Source organism: Delphinapterus leucas, chromosome 16 (genome assembly GCF_059928025.1).
Source record: "Delphinapterus leucas isolate spDelLeu-1000000601 "Yukka" chromosome 16, BTC_Dleu_Yukka2, whole genome shotgun sequence".
Lineage (NCBI taxonomy): Eukaryota > Metazoa > Chordata > Mammalia > Artiodactyla > Monodontidae > Delphinapterus > Delphinapterus leucas.
Genome location: NC_143144.1, coordinates 61,483,698 through 61,506,752, shown reverse-complemented (window position 1 = coordinate 61,506,752; position 23,055 = coordinate 61,483,698). Strand labels below are relative to the sequence as shown.

The 23,055-nt window shown below is 41.2% G+C and overlaps 1 protein-coding gene across 2 annotated transcripts; it reads right to left on the bottom strand.

Annotated features, from left to right (window-relative positions):
* Nucleotides 1-5,631: 5,631 nt before the first annotated feature.
* AS3MT (arsenite methyltransferase) lies at nucleotides 5,632-22,028 on the bottom strand. 2 transcript variants are annotated; one of them, XM_022568890.3, is made up of 11 exons: nucleotides 21,536-21,992; nucleotides 21,293-21,333; nucleotides 20,902-21,029; nucleotides 19,498-19,648; nucleotides 18,849-18,985; nucleotides 17,750-17,819; nucleotides 16,536-16,617; nucleotides 15,041-15,172; nucleotides 14,570-14,712; nucleotides 12,619-12,753; nucleotides 5,632-5,919 (listed from the first exon to the last, which is right to left on the bottom strand). In XM_022568890.3, coding segments are annotated over exons 1-11 (1,107 nt in total). In that variant the 5' UTR covers nucleotides 21,537-21,992; the 3' UTR covers nucleotides 5,632-5,832. The 2 variants fall into 2 exon arrangements, with proteins under 2 accessions (XP_022424598.1, XP_022424599.1); XM_022568891.3 differs by lacking the exon at nucleotides 15,041-15,172 and having other exon boundaries at nucleotides 21,536-22,028.
* Nucleotides 22,029-23,055: the final 1,027 nt, after the last annotated feature.

Genomic DNA, 23,055 nt, shown 5'->3' with positions numbered 1-23,055 from the left:
ATGATTGAAAAGCAAAAATAAAAACACCTCCTTCACAACATTTCCCTAGTTAGGTCCCTTGAAAGGAATAAGGTTAATATGAAAAAGAAAATAAGGACAGTTAATACAAGATTAACTACTAAGCCTAGAAGCCACACCAATCCTTCTGCGCTTGCTGTGCAAACCTTTCCTCCCGAGCAACTTGACATTTTGAGGCTCTGCTTTCCTGAGGATGCTCATCTCCTATTCACAAAGAAAGTGATGTGATGGAAGCTTGTTAACTCAGAACAGAGAATAAACCGTCCAGGACGCCTCACCTAACACAAACAGGCTCTGAGTTATATGTCAAATTACCATAAGCAGCTCCAGCGCTCTTTGGTTCCCTCCTGTGAGCATCCCTGCCAAGCTCCACGTGCCCTTCTTGGCTTCTGCTTGTAATGAATTAAACATGTAAGTCAGAGTCATAGATTAAGCCATAGGCCTGCCATCATTTGAACTATAATGGGGAAAATACCCTCACTTTTAATTTTGATGACACTGTGCTAATTCTAGTCCTAAAATGGGGCCGCAAACTCAAAAAGCCTACAGGGGTCGGCAACATTGACTGGGTAGGGACGGTGTCTAAAGGGACACGCCCTGTGTAACAGGGGAGCCAATACTCACTGGGGCCATGGCAGCTGTGCAAAATGCAGGGCTCATGTTGCCAATTTTTCAAGAGAAGCCAGAAATTCATGTTATGGAAAACCTTCTGATTTATAAATGTGGGCAACTAGTTCAAACAATTTTTTAAAATTCTGTAACCTCTCCAGAATCTAGACCTATAAGTCTGTTTCTGAGTTGGAAGGGAACTTAGAGTATGCCAAGTTCAAAACCTCATTTTACAGCTGGAGAAAGCGAACCCCAAAGTGGACAAATGATTTTCCGAGGGGCAAGTAGCTAATTCAGCAGTAGAGTCAGATCTAGAAAGAACACCTGCTTTCTGTCTCCTGCATCACTTTTCCTTCCATGAATGAGAAGAAGGTTAACGGCTTTCAGCCTAGTTTGCAAAGTGAGAGGACACAAGTCTGGCTTACAGAGCACCCAGAACATCATCAATTCACCATTCTACTTTTTTACTCTCTCTGGCTTCTGGACAGTATATAGGAGGCACTCTGCTATTATATGAGGCAACGGACAGAACACTTCTGTCCTCAATTGATTTTCCCTTCACCTGGAGCCTGTCACTGCTGTACGGCTCTGCTACATGAAAGGAGGGACTAGTGTGGCCTGTTGGGGAAGGGGATCGGGACGACGGTCAACCGTCCAAGACAAGCAAGGCTCACTCGGCAGAAGATGAAGTACAAAACTTACATTCGCAGAACACTCCCATTAACCTCAGTGGGAGCTGTGCTTACGGGAACTGCAGGATCAGCAGTTGAACAGAGACTGGAATGAAGCAGTAAAGCTCAAGTCATGGGTTATTATTAGGATTGTCTACTTCCAGCTTCATATTTACAAAAGAGTTCATTCTGACTATCTAGTGAGACCTCCCTCTGCTGACTCTTAGGGCAGGGTCTACAAAAGAAACCCTGTTTAGATCCAAATTGTGGCATGTGTACAACTGAAGAAACTTGGCAAAGCACAGAAGTGAGGACAGGTACCAACAAAGTTCAGAAAATATGCCTGGCTGTTTTTATCCTGTTGGCCCCTGGGGTGCATAATATTCCATTGTTAGCAATCCAGGCCTAGGATGGTGCCTGGTACACAGTAGATACATAGTTAATATTTAGTGACTTAATGAAAATGTCGACTGAAAGAGAAATACACAATGTAAGAGTTGTGAGTTGAGTTTTACTCAGGGTCTTACTGAGGACTCTAGCCTGGGAATCAGCCTCTTGGTAGCTCTGGGGGGACTGCTCTAAAGAGCTAGGGGGAGAATCCAGTGTAAAGATGATTTTCTCTGGGGAATATGTGTAATCAAGCATACATCTCAGTGAAAGGTTACTGCTAGTCACGAGGAACAGGTATCTCAGTTAATCATTTTAGTGCTTTTCTATGTATGTAAAGATGTAAGAATCTGGGTTCATAAAAATTTTTCTTGAGATATATCTACCCATCTAAGGGACCTGTTTTTCCAAAGCACAGAGTGCTTCATCCTGTTTTTCGTCCTGAATTCCTTTCAGGGTGTACTGTCCTCAGTGGCAGCAGTAGCTAAAGACTTAATCTTTGCAGAACCTGACAGCAAGCAACATTCTTTGTTTCACAAAGAAACAGATAGATAGGTTCATATTTCTTGCTGAACTCATGTAATAGGTCTTCCAACCTAATAAGGTTGGGAGCCATCAGAAGAAAGGCCAAGAATCAGTTAAGAGGAGAGGGTTCTGCTGCTGTCTTGGCATGACCTTTAAAGCCATGTGTGCCTTAAGGGGTGTGGGGGTAGGGGTCCTGTTTAGGCTACTGCTGTGCCTCCCCCAGCAGGTAAAAGCTGAAAAGCCTCTGAAGGCTTCCGTGATTTTTAATAAATCCTCCCCCTGCGATAATGAAGCACTGAAAATACTGTATTTGATACAATAATCAATTAAGAGAAAATCTGCTCCTTTAACTCTTTAAGTCCAATATCTTTTGAAAAAGTTTTGTGGCGAGGGAAGAATTAGGCCCCTGTTTCTATGGCACTGCTGTTAGTAAATATGTTAAAACGTATTAAATGATTGCAGAAGGTTGACAAGTATATAATCTAGGTGGTGGGTAAATGGGTCATCACTATAATTCTTTAAACTTTTCTGTATATTTGAAAATGGTTCTAATAAAATGTTGGAGGTAAAGCTGCCCGCTGTCAAAAGACCTACAGGCAGCTTCATAAACCACGTCCTGGCAGAAAAAGAAGCATTGGTCTTTAGCTGGTCCTGACATCACATGCTCGCAGCAACCATGTATCAGTAGATCTAAACTAATAATAATCTAAACCATGTGCCACGCGCTCTTTCAGAGAACTTCATACAGATGAAACGAAGGCACAGAGATGTTAAATTATTTTCTCAAGGCCAAAATGCTAAATGGCAGAGTTAAGAGGGAAAAAACTAAAATGTTTGGCATCAGCTTTTTGCTCTTAATCATCATTCCATACTGCCTCTCACTCTCACAAGGATCAAATATTCCTAGTTGTCTATTTCACCTATTTTTGAATATTTAAGTAACTGTTTATGGCATTTCTCTGGGTAAAACATATCTACTTTAATTTTATATTGTCTAATATATATCTTTTCTAGATTCCAGATCAAATACAATTCTTCAAATGTATATATATATTTTGTTGTTGTTGTTTGTTTTTTGTTTTTTTGTTTTTTTGCGGTACACGGGCCTCTCACTGTTGTGGCCTCTCCCATTGCGGAGCACAGGCTCCGGACGCGCAGGCTCAGCGGCCATGGCTCACGGGCCCAGCCGCTCCGCGGCATGTGGGATCTTCCTGGACCGGGGCACGAACCTGTGTCCCCTGCATCGGCAGGCGGACTCTCAACCACTGCGCCACCAGGGAAGCCCAAAATGTATATTTTTAATAAATGAAAATAATGTATAAAGTATGTTATTCTTTTTTTTAATTTTTATTTATTTTATTTATTTTTGACTGCATTGGGTCTTCATTGCTGGGCGCAGGCTTTCTCTAGCTGTGGTGAGTGGGGGCTACTCTTCATTGTGCTGCACGGGCTTCTCATTGTGGTGGCTTCTCTTGTTGTGCAGCATGGGCTCTAGGTACACCTGCTTCAGTAGTTGTGGCACACGGGCTCAGTAGTTGTGGCTTGTGGGCTGTAGAGCCCAGGCTCAGTGGTTATGGCGCATGGGCTTAGTTGCTCCGCGGCATGTGGGATCTTCCCGGACCAGGGCTCGAACCCGTGTCCCCTGCATTGGCAGGCGGATTCTTAACCACTGAGCCACCAGGTAAGCCCTAAAGTATGTTATTCTTAGGAAAAGAACAATGTGAATTTCTAGACCAATATCATCACTCAACATCTTTTGGGGGAACTGAGAAGTTGAGAATGACAAGCTAAGGCTAATACCTCTTCCTCATAAATTTTGAAAAGCCTAATAAACCAAATAACCAGAACACTCTTTCTTTTCATCTTTTCCCCTCGCAGGACCATCGAGCATTCATGAATAGTAAAGTATGCCTAATCCCAGCTGTACCATTCTAACTAATGCTGTCACTGAAGTAGGTTATGTTGGGTAGATATTGAACTCTAGAACCAAGAAAGCACTGTTTAGAATCAAGGTCACACAGATGAATCGGGCTTAAAAGATACCATCTGCCCTTTCCTCACTTTGTAGTAATAAGTTAGGGTCTATAGCTGAACCCACTCAGAAATCTGAGAATTTCTCCATTTTGAACAGCTTTGTTAAAAGAGGGGTCTGTCCTGTAAAATTCATTCCAATGTTTTACAAGACCTCTTGTATTCCCATACCTCTAATGAAAAAATTTCTTGGGTCATGCCAATTTCCCCATTTTTTTTTTTTTTTTTTTTTGGCTGTGCCATGTGGCACGTGGGATCTTAGTTCCCCAACCAGGGGTGGAACCCACGCCCCCTGCATTGGAAGAGCGGAGTCTTAACCACTGGACCGCCAGGGAAGTCCCTCCCCTCTTATTCTTTTTGCACTGAGCTCTGAGCGACTAGTTGAGATTTTCTTATTAAAATTCTTCATTGCTTAAAGGCTGTTATTTAAAAACTGAACTATCAGCTCCCGATGACAAGGACCATGGCTTATATATGACTTACACTTTCTGTGCCCCTGACAAAGTCTTCAGGTACAACTGGTCTTCAATATATTTACTCACTCTTGAACCTTCCCTTAATGCTCTTAATTTCTAATGATATAACCATCCTTGAAATATTCCTCAATCTTCTTCTTTAACTATGGAAACTAGAACTAAATTTAATACTTTCCTAAAAGTTTAACCAGGGCAGCTTATAAAGGAAAAGAAAACCTACCATTTTTACATCTCCTAGCTTGTCTTTTAAAAATGATCAAACTTGGGCTTCCCTGGTGGCGCAGTGGTTGAGAGTCCGCCTGCCGATGCAGGGGACGCGGGTTCGTGCCCCGGTCCGGGAAGATCCCACGTGCCGCGGAGCGGCTAGGCCCGTGAGCCATGGCCGCTGAGCCTGCGCGTCCGGAGCCTGTGCTCTGCGGCGGGAGAGGCCACAAAGGTGAGAGGCCCGCGTACTGCAAAAAAAAAAAAATTATCAAACTCTTTTCCTGATCCGGTTAAGATTTACTGCAGATGGTCATTATTTTGTCACACATTAGGGTAAACTGAGGTCAAAAAATGATTACCTGTTTGTTTTCTTCATTCAACTGCACATTAAAAAGAAGAAAAAAAATTGTTTGATTTAAAAGACCAATTACCTCAAGAGCACTCCTACCAAATTTGATTTGGCAATCTTTTGGCATGATTAGCATGAGTTCAGTAGGAGCCCTGTTTAATGAAAAAACATGGTGAAAAGTCCAAAAGGTGCTATGCAGGTCAGAAGGAAGATGTTCTCCCTGAGGCCCTTGGCCAACTGTTATTTCTGAAGCCTTTCTTGCCCATCAGCCAAGCTTTCAGACTGCTTCTCAGTTCCATTTCTTGCCACTAGGTGGCACCAGACTCAGTTAAGAGGAAAAACTGCTTAACTAGTCTTTAGATGATTTTGCTGTGAACCTTTAATTAATACTTTGTAAAAATAATTCATTAATTTTTATCTAAAATACGGTGGAGTTTTGCCTTTTATTCTTTCTTGTGGTATGGGCTGTGGGGAAGAGCAGGTTAAGACGTGTAACTCATTCTTGCACCTCCTGCCCACTGCCTTCTGGTCAGCTGTTGTTTTAGCAGCACTTCTCTGTGGCTCAGCAGCCACTGGCAGCTTCAGGGGGACTTCTGGACTTCGCACTGTCAGAGCCTTCTGCAAGCTTGAATGGATCTTTGATTATATCCTGTCAAAAGACAAACCAAAATGAAACGACAAGTTAAAGGTGTTTCAACAGACCCAAACACAAACATTTCAGTTGGACTTAGGTTGATTTACCTAGAAGGAGGATAAAATTTTACAATTCTGTGAGGTCCTGGGAGTAGCATCAGTCACTAACTTATAAAGGTAGCTGTCTTTTCCTGAAGTTTCTAATCAAGTTATCACTACTTTCAAGGTAAACTTCATTTACAGCTTTGGAAAGGTGTTCCCTTTGGGGCCAAGAGAGTTGATTCTGCTTTGTTTCGTTTTGTGGGATTCCCATTTGTTTGTGCCTTTTACCTTTTTGGAACTGAGCTACTGAAATGCTGAAACTTCTCCCCTTCTCTTACTCTAATCTCTAGAAATGTGTTCAAGAGAAGGAGGTAAGACCCAGATACCAGGACCCTCATTAGCAGTTGCTGATGTTCAGATGTTGAGATTGCCAACCAAAACCAGCAAGATTTCAGGGCAGAGTAAGTGGAATTTTCAAAAGATAAGACGGCACTCTTTATTTTTCCTCCTTTCATCTTCAAATGAGATACCTCCACCAGCAGTGCCAAGGGGGTCAGAGAAAAACCAGGCAAAAAGGTTGGAAGTCAAGAATATGAACAAGCCACCTTAAATAATGAAGGTGAATTCATTAAACATGAATTTACACTCATTATTTATTGGTGGTCACTGCAAATAGAAGGGTGTACAAGTGATATCAATATCACTTCCAAATGCATGCTTTCAGCCCCAAAAGCTCTCAAGACCTGAAAGAAATAAAAGGTGGGACAACTTGACAAGCAGTCCTTTCCAGCACCAACATCTTGTGCTTCTATGAACAGTATAGATACGGAGAGGTAGTGCAGCATACTGGTTAAGAATGTCAGCTCTAGAATCAGATGTGGGTTCAGATTCACTGCTTTCTAGCTGCGTGACCTTGGATTAGCAAATTAATCTCTCTGAGCCTGTTTCTTCATCTGTAAAATGAAGATAAGGGGTATTGTGAAGAGTAAATGATGTGGTGCCTTCAACATATTAACTGTTCGATAAAGGCTAGGTCCTCTAAACTATTACTACTGTTGTCATGTGATTACTACCACGGCTGTTAACTGGAGCAAGACAGTACATAGCACACCTCCTATTTGCATCATTTCAGATGCTGCAGTGTTTTAATAACATAATTCTTTTAAATAGCAAAATACATTTTCCTTCTCAGGATTAAAAAAGGAGGAGGAGGAGAAGAAGAAAAAAAGAAGAGCTCTCAAAAACAGTCATTATCGAGTCAACCCTCAGTAAAAAGCAGTACTTTCATTCCTCTATTGCAGTAACTGATAGTAAAACAGAAATACAAGCAATTCCCTACATGCCGCCTGCTTACGGTACTCAGGAATCTATCATTAAGGTCCTCCATAAAAAAGATAAGAATGTCCTCCCCCGAGAGCACAAGGTTATATTTCTAGGACACACAGTTGTTTCATTCTCTAAATCTTCCTTCAGTGTCAATTATTCCCATTTCAGAAACGTGGAGCTGATGGCAAGACAATGGCACAACCATAGGCTGAAAGAAATAAGCTAGGACAGATGGGAGATTGTTATGATAAACCAGTTCAAACACGTAGAATGTTGCATTCCAGCCTGAGGTCAAGAACCCTCCTGCACATGAGGTGCTGCTAGCTAGGAGAGCTATGCTAGTAGAAAATCATCTCCCGCAGACGCAAACTCATTTAACTGCAGTTTCCCAGCCGGAGTGCAGTGGAAGTGCTTTGGCTGGGGAAAAGACTCCCTTTACTTGTAACTAATTTTCTGACAGCTTTCAGAGCCAGGATTCAGGAAACCAGGTACAGGAGAATTAGAATGATGAAAATATTTCAAGATAAACATTGATTCTGACCAGCAAGATTTTGTTATCAGTGAAATACCAAGAATTTCAAAAGACCAATAACACATTCATGAAATGTAATGGACTGAAAAGTCAGAATTCAAGTTTTTTCTACTTTCCCCCCAAAAGTTACCTCCTTAGAAACACAGAAGAGTTGACAATAGCAGAGTGCTCAAGAACTGAATAAAGCAAAGAAAGAAAATCACTCTTTACCTCTAGAGGTGGCTTCTACACTTAGCTTAGACTTGATTCATGCTGGTAATAGTGGCCAAACAAGAACATACCAGGTTTTTTTTGGCCCCAGGATTCTTGTCTCCAACTGAACTTCCTCAACCACAAATTTACCATTTTGGAGAGTGATCTGGCTTGCAGGATCTCAGTTCCCCAACCAGGGATTGAACGTGGGCCACGGCAGTGAAAGCCTGGAATCCTAACCACTAGGCCTCTAGGGAATTCCCAATAAGCTTTACTCTTAAAGTGAGAGAGTGGCATGGACATATTCACACTACCAAACGTAAAACAGATAGCTAGTGGGAAGCAGCCGCATAGCACAGGGAGATCAGCTCCGTGCTTTGTGACCACCTAGAGGGGTGGGATGGGGGGGGTGGGAGGGAGGGAGACGCAAGAGGGAAGAGATGTGGGGATATATGTATATGTATAACTGATTCACTTTGTTATAAAGCAGAAACTAACACACCATTGTAAAGCAATTATACTCCAATAAAGATGTTAAAAAAAAAAAAAGACTACTTGGGAATTCCCTGGAGGTCCACTGGTTAGGACTCGGCACTTTCACTGCCAGGGCCCCGGCTTCAGTCCCTGGTTGGGGAACTTAAGATCCCACAAGCTGCCCAGTGTGGCCAAAAAAAAAAAAAAAGACTGCTTGTGAGGTAACAAAAGGGGAGGGAGGAAAAGGCACAAGAGTTACTTGTGTATCAATGTGTGCCCCATGTATCCAAAATTTCTATGAAATATAAACAGCAGAAAGTAAAATTCATGGAGAAAAGATTACAGAAATTCTGAGCTCAGGAGAAAGGGTTTATGAGAGAATGATAAAAGAATCCTGCAAAGATGGTCAGAACTCAAATACGTAGAACACGGTTCCAAGAGACTGAGAATATTAACAAATACAAGTCCATAACCATAACCACCTCTATTTCTTAAGTATGTATTATTTGCCAGGCATTGGCCAACATTTACATGTATCATTCCATTTGATTCTCACAACCTGAGGAAAAAAGGGATTATTACCTCCCCATTACACATGAGGAAACTGAGGGTTTAGGGAGGTTAGGTAAGGTATCCGAGATCACACATAATTGGCAGAGCCAAGATCTGAACCTAGTCTATCTGACTCCAAGACCTGTGTACTTAAACCCCATGCTGTGCCACCACCCTGCCCCAGCAAGATCAGTAACTTATTTCCCTGGGCTTCCAACATCCAGTGCCTTGAGGTGCATCACTGTAATGACTTTGGTGAATGTTAGAAGTTCTGTCAGAGGAGCTTCCCTGGTGGTGCAGTGGTTAAGAATCCACTTGCCAATGCAGGGGACACGGATTCAAGCCCTGGTCCAGGAAGACCCCACATGCCACGGAGCAACTAAGCCCGTGTGCCACAACTACTGAGCCTGCGCTCTAGAGCCTGCAAGCCACAACTACTGAAGCCCACGTGCCTAGAGCCCACACTCCGCAACAAGAGAAGCCACCGCAATGAGAAGCCCACGCACCGCAATGAAGAGTAGCCCCCACTCACCGCAACTAGAGAAAGCACGGGTGCAGCAACGAAGACCCAACAGAACCAAAAATAAATAAAAAAAATTTTTTAAAAAAGGAAGTTCTATCAGACAAAAGAGACTTGAAATCCATCACTAAGCCCGTTCTAAATAATAAAATACTATAAAATAATGAATGGATTAATAAAATAATTATGATAGCATGAATGGGGAAAAGGTAAAAATAAATAAGAGGAAGAGAGATGCTAATATCTGTTAAAACTACCTATCTGCCTTCCTCACAGGGAAGTTGTGAGAGATGACCTGAGATAAATTGTGATAAAATGCTTTAAAAAATGCTACACCAGGGCTTCCCTGGTGGCGCAGTGGTTGAGAGTCCGCCTGCCAATGCAGGGGACATGGGTTCGTGCCCCAGTCTGGGAAGATCCCACATGCCGCGGAGCGGCTAGGCCCGTGAGCCATGGCCACTGAGCCTGCGCGTCCGGAGCCTGTGCTCCGCAACAGGAGAGGCCACAACAGTGAGAGGCCCGCGTACCGCCAAAACAAAAAAAATTGCTACACCAGTATTTCAGTTACTAGAATAATTCTAAATAGGAATCTAAGACATTTTAGAAAATATTCATTTTTGAATATGCTGGAATACTGGCTCAAATATACATTTAAGAAATTAGATATGATAGAAATTATCATTCCAAAACAGCAGAGAAATGAATTAATAAATAGGAAAATTTGACTAGCTAATATTCAGAAAAATAGCGACACTCTACCTGAATATTTATGTTAAAATAAATTCCAAGGACTTCCCTGGTGGTCCAGTGGTAAAGAATCCACCTTCCAATGCAGGGGATACAGGTTCGATCCCTGGTCAGGGAACTAAGATTCCACATGCCGTGGGGCAACTAAGCCCACATACCTCAACTAGAGAGCCTGCGTGCTGCAAACTACAGAGCCCATGTGCTCTCGAGCCTGTGCGCCACAACAAGAGAGAGAAAACCCACACGTCACAACTAGAGAGAAAAAACCCAAACGCCACAACTACAGAGGAGCCAGCACGCCATAACGAGGAGCCCAGGTGCCGCAAGGAATATCCCGCATGCTGCAACTAAGACCTGAGACAGCCAAAAATAAAAAGTAAATGAATAAATTAATTTAAAAAAAGGAAAGGAAAAGAGGAATTTAGCATTAAAAAAAATAAATTCCAGATGGAGTAAAAATTTAAATGTGAAAAACAAACCATGGAAGTACTAAAAGAATCTTCATGACCTTGGATTAAGTAATAGATTCTTAGCGATGATACCCAAAGCACGAGCAAAGAAAAACTAACTGGACTTCATCAAAATAAAACCTTTTATGTATCAAAAGACACTATCAAGAGAATAAAAAGATAACACACAGAATGGGAGACGTTTTTGCAAATCATGTACGTGATAAGGGTCTAGTATCCAGAATATATAAAGAACTCTTACAACTCTGCAATAAAAAGACAAACTACCCAATTTAAAAACAGGCAAAGGACAAGACAGTTCTTCAGAGAAAATATACAAATGGTCAAGAAATTATACAGTCAACAAGCACATGAGAAGATGCTTAACATCATTTGTCATTAGGGAAATGCAAATCAAAACCACAGTGAGGTACCACTTCACACTAAGATGGCTACAATCAAAACAGAACAGAAAATAACAAGTGTTGGCAAGGATGTAGAGAAACTGGAACCCTTGTACACTGCTGGTAGGAATGTAAAATGGTGCAGCCACTGTAGAACACTGTTTGGTGGCTTTCCAAAAAGTTAAATGGAGAATTACCATATGACCCAACAATTCCACTCCTAGATATAGACCCGAAAGAATTGAAAATAACTACTCAAACAAGTACATGAAACACATACACAGGCATGTTCACAGCAACACTACTCACAATAGCCAAAAAGTGGAAACAACCTAAATGTCTATCAACTGATGAATGGATAAAAAAAAAAAAATGAGGTCTATCCTCATTTTTAGTCCCTAATACAAGGGACTACTGTTCAGCCATAAAAAGGAATGAAATACCGCTATATGGATAAACCTTTAAAACATTATATTAAGTAAAAGAAGCCAGACAAAAAAGGCCACGTAGTGTATGATTCCACTTACATGAAATGTCCAGAATAAGCAAATCCAAAGACAGAAAGCAGATTAGTTATTGCCAGGGGTGGGAGAGGGGGAGATTGGGGAATTACGGCTTAATGGGCATGGGATTTCTTTTGCAGGTGATGAAAGTTTTCTGGCACTAGATAGTGGTAATAGTTGCACAACCTTATAAATATACTAAAAGCTGCTAAATTGTACATGTTAAAATGGTTAAAATAATGAATTTTATGTTACATGAATTTTATCTCATTTTTAAAAAGTACTAAAAGAAAATATAAGTAAATTTATAATGTTCACATAGAGCATTGTGAACGTCCTATAATAATTCCTTTAACCATTTTCTATTAGAGTGATATTCATTTTTGATCGCTCTATAGGAGACTATTATATTTTGCAAATATTTTCTCTCATTTATCTTTTCATTTGCTTTTTTTTCCTGAATAGATGTTTTTAATTTCTATGTAGTCGTTTCCTTTATGGTTTATTTCTCCTTTCTTTTCTTTTAATTTATTAAAAGAAAAAAAAGTGAGTGGGGGCTACTCTTCTTTGCGGTGCTCAGGCTTTTCATTGCGGTGGCTTCTCTTGCTGCGGAGCATGGGCTCTAGGCGCACGGGCTTCAGTAGTTGTGGCTCGCGGGCTCTAGAGCACAGGCTCAGTAGTTGTGGCGCACAGGCTTAGCTGCTCGGCAGCATGTGGGATCTCCCCGGACCAGGGCTCGAACCCGTGTCCCCTGCATTGGCAGGCGTATTCTTAACCACTGTGCCACCAGGGAAGTCCAGGAAAATGAAGTTATGAAGGTAAATCATTTTATAGGTACAAAAATGCTAGAAATAAGTTATGGTGGCCAACTAAAAGAACAATGCTTTGTTTTTTGCTTTAGCAGTCTGTGGTGACCATAACGATTTTTTAAATGGTTCTCTGTTTGAGGTTAGGGAATTGAAAGCCGAGCAAACCTTTGCTTCAAGAGCAGTATAGCCTCCACATGTCGGCAACTTCTCTCCAATTGGCCTGATCAGAAAATCTTGGGCAAATCGTGAATTCTTCAGGATAGCTGCTGTTTCTTCGTCCACTTCAACAGTTTCATCTTTCTGAAGGGTAGCATGAAAAACACATTCTTAGAGATGCCTCTTTTGTCTCAATAGAAGAAAAACACCCTGAAGTTCTACTAATGAGCAATATCTCAAGATAAAGAGACTACACCTTTTGACATAAGTATTTTCTCATGTTCAGACCCTGCTGCTAGCTTCATGCTTATTTCCACATGGAACTGACCAGTGTCGTTATCAGTTTTCCTTTGGTGACAGTGCAAAGAAAAGGGCACTCGTGGCTCCGGTGTCTAGTCTCTGCTCAGAGGCAAATGTAGAAAACCACTGCTCTCTGAGTTTCACCTTATTCATTGCTAAAATGAGGGCTTTGGACTAGTGGCTTTTAAAGTGTATTTCCTTGAGTCCCAGGGTGCCTGGGAGGGGTGTAAAGGGTCTACGCCTTGGGAACCAGGAGCGAACACAGGAGATTCTGAGCTGTCCAATCCCTGCTCCTATCAGATAAACTCTGCTTGTATCCCTTCAGATACTGGGGTTATATAAAGCAATGAAGGACACATAGTAAGTATTGGTCTTTTAACTAAAATTGTGCTGAAAGAAATAATTCTGGGGGGGTTAGAGAGTGGGCGAAATGGCTAAAGTGGATCAAAAGATACAAACTCTCAGTTATAAAATAAATAACGCATGAGGATATAATGTACAGCATAGTGACTTTAGTTAATAATAGTGTATTATATATTTGAAAGTTGCTGAGAAAGTAAACCTTAAAAGTTCTCATCACAAGAAAAAATTTGTAAATATGTATGGTAATGGACATTAACTAGACTTACTGTGGTGATCATTTTACAATACATACAAGTATTAAATCATTATGTTGTATACCTGAACTAATATAATGTCATATGTCAATTATATCTCAATAAAAAATAATTCTGCTATTAGAAATGTTTTGAAACCCAGTAGACCAGAGTAATGATTTCAAAGGCCCTTCCCACTCTGATCCTGTGAACCTAATGAAGCAGGCAAGTGGCAGTGTATCAGTGAAAAAGCATTAATGGCTCTGCTGTACCAGGGCGTATTTTAGAAATTTGAAAATGCTATCTAGACAAAAAAATCAGATGAAGGAAACAGTAAAGTTCTTCCACCTTTGGAGCAAATAATGACTGCATCTTCTATTTACTGAGTTCCCAGTACCAATGTTTTGCTATATTATTGCTAATCTTTATAGAAATTCGGCCATGTAGGTGTTATTATCCCTACTTTTACAGTGGAGCAAATTGTATCTCAAACAATTTTGGTGGCACATTCAAGTTTACCTGAGTAATAAATAAATAACAGAGCCAGAATTTGAAACCAGGTATCTAATTCCAAAGCCTGTACGTCTCTGTTTTGAGAAAACAAAACCTACTCTAAAAAGAGTAGTGGAAATGTCAATGTCATCATTAAACACTAACAATCCTTAATTCCACAGTACAATTAAACAACTGAAATACTGTTATGCAGTCCTCTCCTATTTTTCCATCCTTTCTCTATAATTCCATTAATCTGATGTCTGAATGACGTTTCTCATAGAAAAGTTTTTTAGATGTCACAATGGTATTTGGTTATGTAGGAGAATATTTTACTCTTAGGAGATGCATGCTGAACTCTTTAAAGGTAAAATGTCATGATATCTGCAACTTACTTTTCAATGGTTCAGCAAATATGTATATACGTATATGTATATGTGTGTGTATATATATAGACCAACGCACATACACCAAGACCAGAAAAGTGAGAAGCAATGGAAGGTTAAGAAAAGGTTCCTGGAGCAAAGGGAAGAATAGGAAGAATGCTGCAAGTCACGGAAATCTTTATTTACCTTAAATGTGAAATTTGCATCAAATATTAGTTCTTTTTCGTGTCCTGTGATTCCTCCATTGTAAATAACTTGGCATCTTTTGGTTGGTCCTGTCTTAGGGAGTTTGAAAAGGCGAAATGTAGCAGAAACAAAACGGCAGTCACCTAAAAACAGAATATACTCATGGTTCATCTCCAGCACTCCAACGGCTATTGGTTTGCTCAGCAGATGAAGGCTTAATATTATAAAGACGATTTCTTCTTTGCGTGCCATCAATTATCTTTATGGGCCCATCACTCTATTTACTGAATAACTTCAAAGTGCTTTATTAAATGCCAAACTTTGGGAGATTGCCATTAAACAGGAGACAAGATGGAGATTTCCAGATGACAAAAGTCTCCTTCAATGAGACTCACTCAGGAGACACTTGATAATCACCAAATTTGAACCATTCAGGGTGCAGTTATAACAGTCCCTACTGCTGTTTCTTACCGATCATGTTTTCTAGTTCCTTGTTTTGAACTGTAATAAAATTGGCAGTGACCAAACGTGGAGGGCAGAACCCAATTTTTTGGGCAAGGATAGCAAGGTCCTTCCAGTACAAAGCACCACCCAGGCACTCACCTAAAAACAAGAAAAATCACAGATCAACCAATACAACTAGGTATTAAGGGAATTATTCTACTGTATAATTGATTAGGCTATGGTATTACTTAAAGCATAGGTTCTAGAAAAATAGAAGAAGGACCTGAGTGTCCCCCAAGGTATAGAAAGTCATGGTTGAAACCAGATATGCTAGCTAATGGTCTCTGGGAACCATTGTTCAGGACAGTCACTAATATATTGGTTCTATCAATCATAATATTCATGTATGTATTAGGTCACATTCTGAAAAGCACTCTATGTAAAAAAACATACAAGAAAAATTCCAAAACTGCCTCTTAGTTCCAGATTAATCTCATAATGATCTGCTACTAGAACAGTAATTACTATTAATGTTCATAAGGCATTTTACAGTTTTTAAATTTATTACATCAACAAATTAGAAATAATCTAAATCATCACCAATAGAGAAATGGTCAAATAAATTATGGTGCAGCTGTACAATACAGTTGTATAATACAAACATTTAAAAACTTTTTTTAAAGTTTTAGGCTTAGGAAATACGCTAAATAAAATTAGAATACTAAATTCTATATGCAGCATGCTCCCAATATTATTATACACACCCACAGGAAAAAAAAAAACCCTAAAAGTGTGTATACTAAGCTATTAAAAGAGGTTATTACTGGGTTATGTGCTTAGTAGTAACTTTTTTTTTTGTATTTTCCAACTTTTTTTTTTTCTTTTTTGGCTGCGCCACACGGCTGTCGGGATCTTAGTTCCCCGACCAGAAATTGAACCTGGGCCCCCTGCGGAGTCCTAACCACTGGACACCAGGGAATTCCCTATTTTCCAACTTTTTAACAATATCCATTTCTTCTTGTATAATAAGAAAAAAGTTAACATAATTTATTTTAAAAGTTAAGAACTTTTGATTTCATAACCAGACTGACCAAACACATGCATTTACCTCCTCAACGCCCAGAGACTCCATGAAAATGACAGTAAAGGAATCGACAACACAATAATGATGAGAGCACGGGGAATTAAGGAGGCATCAACTCTGGAGCAGTTGCCGTCATTTCCACACTAGAGCTTTTAAGAATTTTTCACATTCATTATCCCATTCAATCTTCATAACAGCCCTCTAAGGCAGATTGAATTATTACCTACATTTTACAGTACAGAACACACGGCTCAAAGAGATTAATTAAATTGTCCAAGGTCATAACAGATTTGAGTGTCAGAGGAGGAACAGAACCTAAGCCTCCTGAACTAATCCCATGTTCCCACATCACAAAGCCTCATCCTGGATATTAGCAGGATGGAACTCTGTACTTGGACGAGTATCTGCCTCAAAACAAAATAAAAAACAAAAACCTACCCCTTAAAACTTTGTGTGTCCTGACTTCTTCTGGCAATTCAAGGCTAGCATAGACGTCACTGAAATACAGCTCCCCACCGTGCTGAAACAGCAGAATTAATCCAAACAAGGTTAAAGATTACATTAGTCCCAGATAGCAAAGGAATGAGGGGCTAAAATCAAGTTTTAAAAAAACCACCGAAGTTCCTGAGCTGTGACCCTTCTTGGACAAATAACTACTAGCTGCCTCCCTAGTTATGCTCATAGCCAACTGCCAAGATCTGTTTTCAGTGCCTCACTCAACAGGTAATAAAATAACTTTCCAAGCTTAACCAATCTGAAGCGAAAGTAACCTCAGGTTGTTACAGAACTAACAGAAGTAAACGGTATTCATAAACTCTTCTCCCTTAAAAATTATATAACTTTTGTAATGTTATTTATTTTTATAATAACACATTATCTTTTTAAAACATTGTCCTTAAAATCTCAGGCATATGAGTGATCAGATTTTAAGATTTTATTCAACTAATTTCAAGAGCACGGACATCTAGATTCTATAGTAATGTCTCTACCTTCTACACATACACCCTGGTGAAAACAGTGAGCTGGTCTATACAGTGGCCTACTCATTGAGACATTGTTAAATCGTTTCTACATAGATATTCTTATTTGATCTCTAAAACAGCCCTATAAACCAAGAATCTCATAATCTTCTATCTTCTGTCATGAAAAGATACATCTCATGATACATATAGAGGGTGTGGAGCTCCTGCAAGTTTTCCTTTAAGAGACTAGTTAATGGAAAAGATCCATCTTCCTTAACTTCCCAAAGATCTGGAGCCCTGATGGATACAAAATAAGGATCCCTGAGAAACACTGTCCATGCTAGGAAAGTATATTCAAAATAACCTTAGTAGTCAGTCCAAAGGTCCCCACAGCTCTGCAGATGCTATTCTAGGATTATGTACAGCAGCAAGCGGGAGGAAAAACAGCCAAGAAAGCAAATTTTAACATATTCAATCACAATCGTGACTCTCAGATTTATCACCTTTTGCAACCTAGAGGAAAACAAATTCATATCTAGGGTATTCCTGTCACTCCCACATTTTGCCACTCTTTCTAATTTAATGGAGAAATTGAGAGTTTGAGCTCTCAGCTCAAGGGTACAAAAACAGGACATATCCCATGTGCTCTCACTGATGTTCAAAGACCACTGGTCTCCCTCTTCCCCTCACCTTTAACACTCGATATACCTCCTGCAGCACTTGCTGTTTATCAGGTACAAGGTTAATGACACAATTGGATCTAAAAAAGAAGAGACAGAATGTCAAGCACATCTGCAGACTACTTAGACACCTTCAAATCCTTTGGAGATTACCTAAAGGTGGTTCCCACCATTTTCTCAAAGCTACACTATTCTTCCCACCTCCCTCCTCTCTTCCCCACACTCAACTTTGTCCCAAGATAAGGGAGATGGACAGAGTGTTTGAAATCTCAATAAACTGTTAGCAAGTTTGAGTGTGCAGAAAAAATTTTGAGGCATGCTTCTTATTTGTTTCTGCCCTGATGTTGACTGTGCAACACAATGACCTGGGACCAGATGCCTACTGCACAAGGCATTTCTTATGCCACATGTAAATAGGCTAAGTTCCTCAAAGGCAGCTTTATTAAGGCATGATTTGACAACTCAGAGGAAAAACAGCAACACAGAATCCTATAATTTGCCATGAAAATAATACTGAAGATAACATATTGTATAAGCAGACTCGGTCTTGCTGGTCTTTTGGGCTCATTCGTAAACCACGGTTAAGTTTAAAATACATTCTCGGGACTTCCCTGGTGGTGCAGTGGTTAAGAATCCGCCTGCCAATGCAGGGGACACAGGTTCAATCCCTGGTCTGGGAAGATCCCACATGCCATGGAGCAACTGTGTGCCACAACTACTGAGCCTGTGCTCTAGAGCCTATATGCCACAACTACTGAAGCCCGAGCCCCTAGAGCCCATGCTCTGCAACAACCGAAGCCACCGCAGTGAGAAGCCAGCGCACCACAATGAAGAGTAGCCTCTGCTCGACACAACTATAGAAAGCCCATGCACAGCGACGAAGACCCAATGCACCCCCCAAAAAAAAAAATTAAAATACATTCTCTCTCAGGCTAGTGTGTTCTGTGGCTGGTGGACTACAAGGGCCCCAGACCATCTCCATCCCTTTATTAAGTTATGCTAAGTTTAGTTTAACCCCCCAAATAAGAATCCATTCAGCAAAAAGTGGTGACATTTGTGTGTTCAATAGGAAATGGGCTATCTTCACAACAGTAAGGACATAGACCTACATAACAATATCATAACTCTCATTCTTGATTCCAGCCTCTCCTAACTTCTCTATGTAGCCATGAATAAAAGTCACATTGGGTGCCTGGAAGCCATATTTTTCCATGTGATATTCAATGTACTTGTTAGCCACTTCTACCTAAAGGAAGAAAAAAAAATAGATTTGATAATCAACATTTTTTAATGCACTAATTTTTTCCTAAAATTTCCTATTACTAATGGAATGTACTGCCCCCAGAATGTTTTAGGTACATAAATGAGGTTCATCTGGGCATGCAGGATATACTACAGAGTGGGACAACTCAATGGGGCATAAACCCCCTGTTTGATACATGGGTTTTATTTGAATAAACTCTTCACGCAATAAGAAAATCTTTCAGGATAGATGGCAGAAAGAAGGAAAAGATCAAACTCCATTCAGTCATCATGATATTCATAAATCAGGTCAAACCTTTGACTCTGTTCTCCCAGAAAAGCCCCTAACTGTCAAGGTTCTCGGTTTCCAGGTCAGGAAGCAGTAATGGCACAAGCGAGCACTGCATTTAGCACCCTTCTTAAATTATCCTTGAAGAGTCACAAGGAAACAACTTTATCTCTAAAAGAATGCTTTTCAGAATTTCTTCCTCCTTGTCCTTGAAATAATTGCCTCACCTGACCTTCTGTCATGTCTATTCCGGTGACATGTCCCTTCTCACCAACCAGCTGACTAAGTGCATAGCAGTCTCGGCCACTTCCACTCCCCAGGTCCAAAATCCAGCAGTTTTCCAGACACTCAGGGATGACCAGACCACAGCCATAATATCTGGGAAATAGAAAATATATACACATTTTTTCCCTCTAGAGACCATAAGATGTGGAACCATTAAATCTTATAAATCCTTCCTCCTTCCCTCCCTCCTTTCCTTCCTTCCATCATTCATTCAATTTCTCTTTAGATGTTTAGTCTCCCTCACTACACCGGAAGCTCCATGAAGGCTGGGACTCTATCTGCTTTGTTTACCATTGAATTGATGGGCACTGTACCAGGTACTAAGACAAATAAACCAACTAAAATATTTGTTAGGCATTAACTGAGTATCTTATGCAGGTCCAGGACTTCCTAGTTATTGAAGAAGAAAGGTAAGACAAAAATTCTGTCCCTTAAGTGTATTTAACGAGGGAGATAAAACTCAAACACAGAAAACATTTTCCATGATTTATTTACAAACTGAGTGGCACAGGAAGTAAGTGTTATAGTGGTTTGGGAAAGTGGTGCCCAAGGATTAAAGAAGGCTTCACAAAGTAGGCAGGACATCAGTGAAGCGTTGGATAGGTAGGATTTGGAAGGTAGAAAGGGCGGGGGGGGCTTCCCTAGTGGCACAGTGGTTACGAATCCACCTGCCAATGCAGGGGACATGGGTTCAAGCCCTGGTCTGGGAAGATCCCACATGCCGCGGAGCAACTGAGCCCGCGTGCCACAACTACTGAAGCTCGCACACCTAGAGCCCATGCTCCGCAACAAGAGAAGCCACCGCAGTGAGAAACCCTCGCACCGCAACGAAAAGTAGCCGCCGCTGGCCACAACTAGAGAAAGCCCTCGCGTAGGGATGAAGACCCAATGCAGTCAAAAATAAGTAAATAAATTATTTTTTAAAAAAGGAAGAAAGAAAGCAGGGGGAAGGCATTCCAGATTGATAACTTCATGCCGGGCAGGCAGAAATCATCTTGGCAGTGTTGATGGCAGGAGGAAGGGAAAGGTCTGGCTACAGTAGTATAGTGCATCAGAGGGAGCCAAGGTTGGTTAGGAAGGGAGGGCCAACCTGGACAGGCTTGAATGTCAGGTCCAAGGAGTGTGAATGTATCCTGTGAGTAAAGGGGCATATGTGTGGGTCACTGGAAGTTCTTCAACAGAGCAGTAAGACGATCGATCAGTGCTGTGCTTTACCAGTTTTATAATAGATAAGGCAAGCCCCATGGATTGGAGGAGATGGGTTAATTCCCTAGCGACCTGGCATCACTATATTTTGAGAAAGATGCTGTCTGGGGTCTGCGTGGAGGCAGCACAGGGCACTTTACCTCAAGGATACTTCCTCATTTACATTCTGCAGGGCTTCCCGGATATGCTTAGGGACTGGCCTGGCCGCAGTGACACACGCATTGGTCTGGAGGTCTGCTGATTTCTTCAGCACCTGCCCGTAGTAGGTCTGACCCAGGGGCCAAGGGTGGGGTGAGGGGTGAGAAAAGAAGAGTTGGAGCTGGTGTCCTCAGGGTGGAGGCGCCCATACGCCCCACCAACCCCCCTCCAGCCCCCTCAGGCCTGGCCAGCCTTTGCTCGCTACAAAGCTCTAAGCCCGGACTTGGCCCTGCCCCACCCCAGGGATCCTGGCGGGCCAGGTCGGGCTTCCAAAGGCCTAAAGTTCCCACTCAGCTGAGGCTCCACCGCAGCCATAGGCCCTACTGCGAGCACCTGCACGTCCTTCCGGATCTCAGCGTCGCGGGTGGTGGCCACTGCCAGGAGGGAGAAAAGGCAGCTTAAAGGCGAGGGCGCTGAGCCCGCATGGGGGAAGGGAGCCCCGGGACTGAGGGGTGGTCTAGGGGCGGGCGGCAGGCGGGAGCGCAGGGGGTGGTGATGGTGGGCGGTGGGGGGAGCAGGGTTAGGGGCAGAGAGCCTGCCCTGGGGGCGGGCGGGGAGGCGAGGGCCCACACTCACTGTCTCCTCGGCCTCCGGACTTTGGAACTTGGGTCCCCAGCAGCCGCCTCTCGAGGCCCAGCGCTCCGGAGGCCCAGCGCTCCCGAGGCCCCGCCCCCGGGCAGGAACCCACCTGCGCAGTCCGACCACGAGTCCTCCCTCGCTTTCCGGCCCTAGTGTGCCCAAAGTCAGCTTGGCTGTCTTTGGTCTTTCCAACCAGGAAGAGGCTCTTACTACTAAGGATCTTCCTTTATTGCTCCACTGTGCTTTTTCATTTTATAATGCTCGTATGAACACCCACGTATATACTGATTTTTGCCCCCTTTGGGAATGAAATCACCTTTTCTCAGTCTACTTTTTAAAGTCAAGTGTATTGAGAGAGAATTTACATTCAGTAAAATTCACCTTTCTTTATAAAGTGTACAGTTCTGTGAATTCTAACAAGGTATATACATCACCGCAATCAAGACTCTCACCCAAAATGTTTCTTCCTGCCCCTTTGCATAGTAAATCTCCCCACCCCAGCTTCTAAACAACCATAGATCTGTTCTCCCTCCTTTCCCAGAATGTCATAGTGATGGAATCATATCAATGATTCCATATCAATCAATCTCAGTCTATTTTGAATTGTATTTAGGAAAGCAACTTTGCTAAGTTCATTTTTAACCTCTAGTATTTTTTTGGTCAATTCACTTGTTTTCTAAGTATTGTCATTTCATCTTGCAGAAAAAAAATTTTAATTTAATTAATTTCTACACTCCTACACTGGTATACCTTATTTCCTTTTGTGGTTATAACAAGAATTTCTATTCATTAGGATAGTAAGGCGATATGGGGTTCCAACTGAAAGGATATCTGAATGGAAGATTTACTAAAGTATACTCATTTTTCAGTCTCATCTGACGATAATAATCTTCCCAGATGTCAATTAGTTGTTGTTAAATGTTAAGAGGAAGGTGTTATATTTTTAACAAATTAAACCCATGGAAATGATCCTTTCTGGAATATTTTATAGGTTAGAATATCTCTATTAAGTGTGTAAAAATAAGTTTTTATAGATATCTGGTTTTTGGCAATTGTTTAATGGTGAAAACACTCCAAAATATTAGTTTTCAAAACACTCTCTCCATAAAATTAGTTCCTTTAGAAAAGTTGTCACTTTCTCACTCATTGTTAAAATGGTAACTTTATCTTGAAAGGACAGATTAGTGGGAGGTTAAGGAAAGGGCTCTATCATTTTCCACTTGTTCACTTGTGCTTGTTTTATTGTATTATCTTCAATTTGTGGTTATTCACAAGAATCATTTGATAAGCCTTAAATCCACTTAACCACACACAGATAAACTGCAATAAAACAAACCACCATCAACTTACATTTAGTTATTCCCAGTTTTCCCTCAAGTATCTAGTGTGCAGGGCTGATTTTGGACCAGACTGCTTGTGACCATCATTCATTCTGATTGGTCAGTGCTTCAGCCACAGAATTTTTTGTTTTTAATATCACCCCTGCTAAATGATAGGTATGCTATGTAGGCCAAGTC

Bases quoted from the DNA above. Each gene is read 5' to 3' on its own strand.
- AS3MT (XM_022568890.3), bottom strand. The intron at 16,618-17,749 runs GTGAGGGGAAGA...CTGCTGTTTCAG, and splicing joins AGGTATATCGAGTGTTAAAG to CACGGTGGGGAGCTGTATTT. The intron at 12,754-14,569 runs GTAAATAAAGAT...GCTACCCTTCAG, and splicing joins ATGCAAATTTCACATTTAAG to AAAGATGAAACTGTTGAAGT.